Source organism: Notolepis coatsorum, assembly GCF_963971535.1.
Source record: "Notolepis coatsorum genome assembly, chromosome: 12".
Lineage (NCBI taxonomy): Eukaryota > Metazoa > Chordata > Actinopteri > Aulopiformes > Paralepididae > Notolepis > Notolepis coatsorum.
Window position 1 is genome coordinate 37670372 of NC_140176.1, and position 10419 is coordinate 37680790.

The 10419-nt window shown below is 43.6% G+C and overlaps 1 protein-coding gene across 1 annotated transcript in view; it reads left to right on the top strand.

The window, feature by feature from the left end:
- Positions 1-6988, top strand: part of LOC311237829 (uncharacterized protein) — a gene marked incomplete at its 5' end in the record, with an annotated part of 8025 nt that extends 1037 nt beyond the window's left edge. Inside the window, 2 exons of the mRNA XM_084325806.1 lie at positions 3650-3740; positions 4248-6988. Of these exons, the coding sequence (XP_084181932.1) occupies positions 3650-3740; positions 4248-4514 (358 nt within the window). The 3' untranslated portion in view covers positions 4515-6988. The remainder of the gene's footprint in view (positions 1-3649; positions 3741-4247) is intronic.
- Between the last annotated feature and the right edge of the window lie 3431 nt (positions 6989-10419).

Genomic DNA, 10419 nt, shown 5'->3' on the forward strand with positions numbered 1-10419 from the left:
TGCCTGTTTTTAAGTTCCAGCTGAGAGGAGCTGCAAATCATAATTGTTCATAGCCTGAAGTCTTATGTAGTACAGGTCCAAGGTTTATAAAAATCCCACGGAAAATGAATGTTTTACAAAGGTTTTTGTAATGTGTATACCAGTAATAATTCCACATGATTATCCAAAATGGCCGTCCGCTGCCATTCATTTCGATGCTCTAGTCAAAACAATGGACTTCTTCGTCTTCTTGTGTCACCTTCCCCCACCGCCAGCGCCCGTCTTGGATCGCTTTCGGAGCAGACGCTCCTTGGCTACAACGGTGGTCAATCATTCTCGCCATCAGCGGTGACTGGTCAGTTCAGTACCGCTCACAACCGGACGTGGTCACTCATACGAGCGGCTTGTCAAATGACGCTCACCGGATGTTGTGTCTTGATGTCTCGAGAATGGAATCACGCAATAGGTTGAGTGTGGTGATGATCGAAAGGCGGCAAATTCAACTTTCCAACAATGTATTGGTTGAGAACAAAGTGCTGCGACGTGCGCGCGAGTGCATGACGCGCCATCAGGCCGTCCGATGCTTAAGAGGTTAACCACATGAACTGACCAATCACCACTGATGGCGAAAAGGATTGATCACCGTTGTAGCCAGCGAGCGTCCGCTCCGAAAGAAATCCCACACGGGCGGGTGAGAGTGGGGAAGGTGAAACAAGAAGACGAAGAAGTGAATTGAATGAATGGCAGCGGGCGGACATTTTGGATAATCGCACTGTATTTTTACCGGTACACACATTACCAAACCTTTCTCAAACAGAAAATTTTTCGTGGGATTTTTATAAAATTTGGACCTGTACTACATAAGACTTCAGGTTATGGAACTGCTGTGTTTTCCAGCTCCTACCTCTGTGCTAGAACTTAAAAACAGGCATCTGGCAACCACTAAACATGAGTACACACAACTTTTACTTCAGTGTGTTTAAACCTCTGTTTCTCTAATACATTAGCACTCAAAGTGATTTTTGACATTATTTGACTTAGCAACTTCAGAATTTTACCTTTCAAAAGAGACCAGACTCATGCAGGTGCTATACATATAAAGTATAAAGCTAAGCTTTTCAAAAAAAATATGCAGTCGTCAAAAACCAAAAGAAATATTACCCCGTTTTTGAGTGATGCTTAACACATTCGGGGCCATTGGGATTAGACGGGTCCAACTCTGAGGCCAGCTTTTCATTACAAGTTTTCACTGTGCGTGAGGTTGTTTGTAGTGCAAAATCTATATTTTATATTATTGCTATGTGTTTATTGTCAATTGACAGTATAAACCTTCCCTTCAATATGCCATAAAGAAATAATTTTTTCATCTGTTTTATAGCGTCGTGAATATGAACTTTATATCGGAATGGTCTGGGGTAATTCCTGCAAAGCTAGTTATAGGGGGCTAAGCTAATAACGTTAAATCGATTGGCATTTAGGCCCTACACAAGCTAGAGTTAAAAATCAAAATGCATATGATCGGTATCATGTTCCACCATGAATGCATGAAAGGGGGGGGGGCGGGGGAAGTCGTTTCTGATTATTGATTACCAATAACGGCATTCGTTATTGCAGCATCATACGCTGACCGGGTGGATGGCTATGAGAACAAGGCCCGATCAGACTGAAATTTACGTCAAATCGCTCTTACCTGTGGCCGGTTGGATTCCAAAAATAATTTCCCAGTTGTTTGATCGCCATCTGGTAGATCGATATGTCCATTGGCTGATGCTATATTCCTTTACTGAATACTGAATTCGCCGTCCAAAGTATTCCAGGCGATCTGGTGAAGCCATAGCTTTAGGCTAACAGAAAAGCTAACCCGGAGCGGAAAAAAAGTGACACCTGGTCTGCAACAGGGGAAACTGCATTCTCGAGACCAATACCAGGATCTGGCCGGTACTGCACTTTTGGAGTCCCAATATGCCTTTTCCAGCCAAAATACAGCTCCGTGACATTGAGTAGGATATTAAAATGGAATAAAAGCAAAAGCGAGTTTACCACGTATATATACACGTGGTTGGCCCCGAATCGGTTAAGAGGTTAACACTTTCCCGGCCACTTGGATGCGTCTAATATCACTTTAGACGGCCAGCATTTATAGACTTGCATAGTTTGTGGGGCTGTTTGTAGAGCTAAATCTATACTTTATAGTATTGCTATCTGTCCATTCTCATTGTCAATTGGGACCATAAACCGTCCCTTCAAAATGGCTTAAAGAAATAATTTCTTCAGCAATACATTCTCATTTTATAGCGCCGTGAATATAAGCGTTATAAGGGATTTCGGCTGGGATATTTCCTGGAAGGCGAGATAAAGGCCGCTAAGCTACTAACGTTATATCCAATGGCATTTCGGTTATACAGAAGCTAAAGCTAAAACTCAAACTGCATATGATCGGTATGATGGTCCACCACGAATGCATGAAAGGGGGGGGGGGGGGGGGGCGGGGGACGTCGTTTCTGATTATTGATGACCAATAACCGCATTAGCCTCATTCATTGATCGAGTGGATGGCTATCAAAACAATGCCTGATCAGCGTGTAATTTATGTGAAAAAGATCTTACCGTGGGCCGGTTGGATCCCCCGAGCATTTCCCAGTTATCGATCGCCATCTGGTAGATCGATATGTCCATTGGCTGATGATAAATTCCTTTACTGCATCGTGAAATCCGCGTCCCAAAACGTATTCCGTTCAAAAGGCTATAGGGATCGCTTCAGGTCAGTAGAAAACTACATTGGAAATCCAGAAAAAAAAGGGAACACTGCATTATCGATACAGCGCCCCTAAGAGGATCTGGCCGGTAATGCACTTTTTCGAATTCAAAGAGTAGGGTACATCTGCAGTGCAGCTCGGTGACCTTGAATAGGTTATTAAAATGGAATCAAAGCCAAAACAATCTTGCCACGGAGATATCCGTGGTTGGTCCCTTAAGCATGGATTCGAAACACTGATATATACGTGGCCCGTCCCGAATGTGTTAAGGGATAGCGATAGTTTGCGGCAGACCAAACCTACATGTTCTCCCAAGCATACAACCTTCCCTACCCATAACCACCCTCCAACCTACCACCTCCCCTTCCCCTTCCCTACTTTCTCTGTCTCCTGCCCCCCCCCCCCCCCCTCCCCTTGGTTTCCTTACTTCCCTGACTATTCCCCTATTCCTGTATTTGTTACTTGTTGTTACCTGTGGTTTTATGTCCTGCATATTCATACTGTTGCTTATTCCCTGTGGTTCTTTGTTTCTCTGTTCATTTGTTTTGCTCGTTGTCAGCGTCTTTGGGTTCTTGAAAAGCGCTTTATAAATAAATTGTATTATTATTATTATTATTATTAAACCTAAGCCCCCCCCCCATCTGTCCATCTGCTCCCTAGCAACACAACTGAAAGCATGGTGGGTGTATAATGTGTGACTGTTGCTGTGTCTGTTGTATAATGTGTGGTGTGACTGTTGCTCTGTGACTTGCTCTGTGTCTGTTGTATATGTGACTTGCTCTGTGTCTGTTGTTACATACATGTAGATACATATCACATAGGGTGTATAATGTGACTGTTGCTCTGTCTGTTGTTAATACACTGAAAACGTGGAGGGTGTATAATGTGTGACTTGCTCTGTCTGTTGTTGTCAGTGCTGCGCGGCTCGGCCTGCTGTCTGACCAGCAGAGACTCTTCCTGCACCAACACCAGCTCCAACAGCTACTGTCCTCACAACCCTCAGCGGTACGACACACACACACACCTTTCTGTCCTCACAACCCTCAGCGGTACGACACACACACCTTTCTGTCCTCACAACCCACAGCGGTAAGACACACACACCTCTCTGTCCTCACAACCCTCAGTAGTAGGACACACATATATATCTTGAGTACTTTATTTGAATTAATTTAAATCAAACATGCTTAAGATGAATTTGTCTTGAATACTAAGTTTACTTGCCTCTCTCCCTGTCTCCCTCCATACTCTGTCTCTACCCTCTCTCTCTGTCTCTACCCTCTCTCTCTCTGTCTCTACCCTCTCTCTCTCTACCCTCTCTCTCTCTGTCTCCCCTCTCTCTCTCTCTACCCTCTCTCTCTCTCTCTCTCTACCCTCTCTCTCTGTCTCTACCCTCTCTCTCTACCCTCTCTCTCTCTCTACCCTCTGTCTCTGTCTCTCTCTGTCTCTGTGTCTCTCTCTCTGTCTCTCTCTACCCTCTCTCTCTCTCTCTCTCTCTCTCTCTCTCTCCAGGAGCAGCAGCAGGTGATGCTCTACCAGCTAATGCAGCAGCAGCAGGACCTCCACCAGCTCCAGTCGCTCTCGTCCTCCTCATCCTCCTCCTCCTCGTCCTCCGCGCCCCAGCTCCCCTCCATCCCCCTCTCCTCCGCTCCCCTCAACAGCCACGGGCAGAGCCCCGGCTCCACCAACCCCTTCCTGGCTCTGCAGGATCAGGGGGGCCAGAAGCCCCGGCTGCAGGCTGAGAAGGCTGTAGGGGTTATGGGTCAGGAGAAGACCTGACGCACCAGACACTCCTCTGCTCTCTAGGCTGCACACTCTCTTTTTCTCTCTCTCTCTCTCTCTCTCTTTTCATCGCTCCTTTTCTCTCTTTAGTTGTTTTCTTTTCTTTCTTTTTTCTCCTCATTACTTTCTTATTTCCACACCTCTCTCTCTCTCTCTCTCTCTCTCTCTCTCTCTCTGCTACTTAACTCTCAGGGTCCTCAGCATATCAGAGTTGTGCACTCAGCACACACACAGAACTACAACCCCCCCCCCACACACACAAAGACAGAACTACCACACAAACAGACAGACAGAACTGCAGCTCCTACCACAGGACTCGACAGTAGCTGACGTGTGTCTAACACCTGTGTCAACAGCGGTCTCCATATCGCGTGGAGGAACGCGTGTGAGACTTGTGTACAATACTACCCCATGTGCTACTACTACTACTATACTACTACTACTATACTACTACTACTACTATGATGACCTCTCCCTGCGTCTCTCACCCTCTGTTCCTTCATCATGGTCAGTGAGCGCTGTGCGGCCGCCGCAGAAGCTCTGACTGTCTCCTTCCTCGTTCAGTGACATCGTGCACAAGACAAGAACAAAACGGGTGAATGTTTTGGAGGCGTTTTGGGTCCAACGTGACTGGGAGCTCCTGTTGAGAGTCTGTGCAGTGAGCCGTCGGCAGCCACACCTCCAGCTCTGTGCAGAGAGAAGGCGTTGTTTCCTTCCTGATCGAGCCCCTGCTACATCTACCTCTAACGCAGGACCGGCCTGTCAGGACCTGAGGGGCCGTCGGAGAAAAAAAGAACAACCAATAAGAACACCGCAACAGTCAGGGCTGGCCAATCAGGGTCCAAACCCAAGTGCCTGAGATGAGGTGGGGAGGGGGGTGGGGTGGGCTTTATTTTTCTTCTATCTGTGTCCCTGTCAGTCAAACCCGTTCTCACAACGCTACTGGTAAATGAAGCTGCATTGTCGGGGCGACGGAACACTTGGGCGCGTCGAACCAGACCCTTCTTTAATAGAAACCGAGGAAGCTATAAAAGAAGGAAGGGTCGTCACCGTGTCGCGTCGGTGCCAAGTGTGGAAACTTTCAGTTCGGCCGACACCCGAGTTGAATGGGATCAGCCATCTCCTCGTTTATGACCTGTCATTTAAACAGGTTATTACCTCCGATGTCAGAGGCAAGTTTTTGCTTTGTTAACTAGCTAACGTTTGATATACTGGTTCATGTATATTTCCTCGGATAGCTGGTATATTTTTTATTTGAATACAGGCTTCAATAGAACTGACACCGAAGTCTGACACCAAGCAGAGCATAGACCTGTTCGCTGTATACAAACATACCGTGTTCGAGCCAATCAGCAATACCAACTGAGTCACGTGACTAAGTTGCCTCGGACCTGCGCGAGCTGCTGCGCTAAAATAATATGACCGGGCTCTATGGAGAAACCATGGCACTCTCCTGACTAAAATTTCTTTCAAGTGAAAACGGCTGGATGTCATTTTGCCAAATCAGCATGGCTGTGAGTGAGTCTTTCACCTTTTACATATCTAGCTTTGGCATGGATTGATTGTTTAGATCACTAGCATGGCTAACAAATGCAATGATGTATACAGCGAACAGGTCTATAGAACCCTGGTATTCTGACGTGACGACCCTTCCTTCTGTTATAGGTTCCTTGACCAGAAACCAGGAAATAATATTCTGCTGCATTTCTTTAATAATGAAGCCAACTTCTATTGTGTTTTTATTTATTTGGAGTGTTTGTGTAATGATGGGCACAAGAGGATATATTTTAAAAGCCCACTGGTGTTGCAATTCAACATTGTTTTATACTACTACTGTATAGTTCTTCTTTTTGTATTTTTTTTTTCTGTCTCACCACAGTCAAATCTTGCTGTAAACCTTTTCTTTTTTAAATTAATAATAATGTATGTCATCATGTAATTAAAAAGAGAAACTACTTGAGTCTGGTGGGGTGGTGTGGTTGTATATAGTATGTAAGTAGGGGGTTTCGAGGGGGGGGTGATGGTTAAGGTCCGGGTTGCTCAGTGGCACAGTTTTTACCTCGTTTATGTATATAGAACTTTCTCATTGGCTGTTGGTGTACATAAGTGATTGTGATTGGCTGTGCCGGTGTGAAGGATAGCCAATGAAGCCTCAGTTTGTGTGTGTGAATCTTAGGACCAGACAAATAGGTTGTCAATGGTGACTGGACACAAAAAAGTATTAATTTATTTTTATATGTGCAGGGACGTTGTGTCTGTTTTCTTTTTTATTTTTTTTTAGTTTTGCACCATTTTCTTGATGAGAAGTTGTTTTATACTCTGGGCACCATGTTTTCATCTGTGCACACATTTCTTTGGATACATTTTGTACAAGTGGTAAAGAAATTAAACAAAAATTATGACATTGTATTTCAGAACACCAAAATAAAAAAAATTATCTGGATAAAATTTAAGGACTGTTCTTTGGAATAATAATCACCATATCTGTTGACTGTATAATTAAAAAAAAATGTTTTCAGTGGTTTGAGATTTTTTTTTGTATGGTGACATTGAATAATGAATTTTCCTTCCCTACCCTTTTCAACTGAGGACATATTATATTTCTTACATTTGTAATATACAGTTGCAAAACCAATATATCCTGTCCCATAGTTTTATTAATGATAAAACGTTTTACACATGAAGTTATAAGATGACTTAATAAATATCTCTAATATGCCTATATTTACATAATATCTAGTGGGGCTAACTATTTTATAACTAATAAGAAAATTAAGTTAAAAAAATTCTGAAAGCCTCAATACCACAGGCATGCTTAACACATTGGACGCCAGACCCAAGATAAGCCCCCCCCCCCCCTACCCTTTCGTGCATGCAAGGTGAAACATAATACCGATAATCTAGCGTTGATTTCAGAATGATTCTTGATCCAGGTGAGAAATGGCACGATTTATAATGAAATGCAGTTTGGCGCAGTTTCCTGGGATTACACAGGATCACTCTAAAACTATACTCATATTCACCACGGTATAAAACGGAAATGTATGGATGAAAAGATTATCTGTTTTTTGCATGTTGACCGGAAGAAACTCACTGACAATTGATGTTATTAGATCCATAGCTATAATATTTAATATAGGTTTAGCACTGCAAACACTGGAATTTATCCCCATTGAACAGAGCGCTGGCACACAACGACCCAACGCCCATAGCGACCCCTGGCGCTGAAAGTGTTAACCCTGTGAAGCCCAAATAAAAAAAAGTCAACTTCAGGGGCCAGAGGGTGGGACCTATAAACACATTTACTATCCAATAGCATTGTGAGGCTGAACAACGGGACCCATTGACTACGTAAATGTGCTTAAAAAAATAAACATTTACAGACTTTAAATGGCTAAAAGTGATGTTTTAATTTTGCAAACCTCACATGGTTTTTAAAGGGGAACACTTGAACATTAAGCTAACAAATAAAGATTATATTGTTGATCCCTCTGGATCAATAAAGTACTTCTATTCTAGTCTAATATGTTATTTCCATGGCCTAAGACTCCAAAACCAGAAATTGGAGAAGTAAGAATCAAACTTGTGATGTCGTCAAGTATAAAGTCTGGAGCTGCTCCATAGACCATACATGGGAGGTTGATTTTCATCATCAAACCTTTATACTTGTTAAAATCATTGACATAAAACTAAAGCTAAAAACAGGAAATCACCTATGATACAAGATCAAAATTAAGATAAAACCAAGAAAATCAGTTAAAACAGTTAGACAGATACTGTAAAGTCCATTGGAGAATTCTATGAGTCCGTAGCAGAAAATGCATACCTTACTAGCTTAAGCATAAGCAAATCAGATAGTTTGTTTTCTTTGTTATATCCAAATGATCTTCATTCTATTGTAGTGGTCTCAGCTCTGAAACAGAAAATTTACCTATGAACTCAGAACATTCCCCTGGGTGCCTTGTTAACTGCACCAGCCACACCTGTCTTGCTTAGGGCCTGCCCTAGCCATGCCTGCTCTGGGTTAAACTCAGTCTCAGAATGTTTAGTTATAGTTTAGTTCATGTATTTCTAGTGTAGGGAAGAATGTATGTTGATTGTCTTCTGCACCTGTCTAGTCTCTTCTGTTAGTGGGTGTGTTTCTGTTAGTGTGCGTTTGTGTTTCTGTTAGTGTATGTTTGTATTTCTGTTAGTGGGTATGTTTGTGTTTCTGTTAGTGGGTATGTTTTTGTTTCTGTTAGTGGATATGTTTGTGTTTCTGTTAGTGGATATGTTTGTGTTTCTGTTAGTGGATATGTTTGTGTTTCTGTTAGTGGATATGTTTGTGTTTCTGTTAGTGGATATGTTTGTGTTTCTGTTAGTGGATATGTTTGTGTTTCTGTTAGTGGGTACGTTTGTGTTTCTGTTAGTGGATATGTTTGTGTTTCTGTTAGTGGTTATGTTTTTGTTTCTGTTAGTGGATATGTTTTTGTTTCTGTTAGTGGATATGTTTCTGTTAGTGGATATGTTTGTGTTTCTGTTAGTGGATATGTTTGTGTTTCTGTTAGTGGGTATGTTTTTGTTTCTGTTAGTGGATATGTTTCTGTTAGTGGATATGTTTGTGTTTCTGTTAGTGGGTATGTTTGTGTTTCTGTTAGTGGGTATGTTTGTGTTTCTGTTAGTGGGCATGTTTGTGTTTCTGTTAGTGGATATGTTTGTGTTTCTGTTAGTGGATATGTTTGTGTTTCTGTTAGTGTTTGTGTGTCTGTTAGTGGGTGTGTTTCTGTTAGTGGTGTGTCTGGTTGTGGGCGTTGTTTGGTGTTTGGTTACAGGTCACTACACGTTGAGGTTGTGCTCTGCCCCCTGTGCCCTTCACCATCACAGCGACCTGCATGGATGTCCTGGACTGATGTCCCGGTCGGTTTTCTATCCCTTGGCTTGCTGGTTACCATGTTTCTCTGTGTATCATTCCATCATCATCATCTCTTTATCTTATCCTATATATTGCTAGCCCTGCAAAGATTTTAGGTACATACTCTTGAATGTGTGGCTGTGGAGTCTGTCTGTCTGTCTGTCTGTCTGTCTGTCTACAGGTACCAGGTCTGCTCCTGGAGGTGGCATGCGTTGTCCTGGAGAGCATGTCTCTGCTGAGTGTATCCGTCCTGTAAGCGGTGTCCTGCTCTGCCTCCTGCCCCATCTCTGCTCTATGTGTCTGGCCTGTGCTTCTCCTTGTCTCTGCTCTGAGGTCACCCTGGGTGGTAACTCACTGCGATGCTCTATATGATAACCCTGGGTGGTAACTCACTGTGATGCTCTATATGATCACCCTGGGTGGTAACTCACTGTGATGCTCTATAGTCTATATGATCACCCTGGGTGGTAACTCACTGTGATGCTCTATATGATCACCCTGGGTGGTAACGATAGGTTATGTAGATAACCTAGTTATATTAGTATAGGCTAAGCTCCCGCTCTGAGCCTTACGAGATACTCTATATCGCCTGTGATACCTAATGTATCTCCCACGAACAAAAACACATGCACCCCACCTGTATGGGGCCCCGCCCCTTATGGTGGTACCACCCATATAATCATGACTCTGGTCATGACACACCCTTCCTCGCCAAAAACCCGTCCCAGGAAAAGATCCCTCAAGAGGGAACTCAGGGCGCGCAGAGCGGGAGCTTAGCCTATACTAATATAACTAGGTTATCTACATAACCTATCGTTATATTTCGTATGGCATCGCTCCCGCTCTGAGCCTTACGAGATAATGGGGAAGAGCGGGTGCGAGACCCGACAGATGTACCCCCTGAGGACCCGTAAGCCCACATCAAGGGGTGCGGGGAGCCCTGTCACCCCATCCTTCCTAACGAAGGGGGGGCGCAGTCAACTCCACCTGAATGCGAACAAGAGGGAGCCA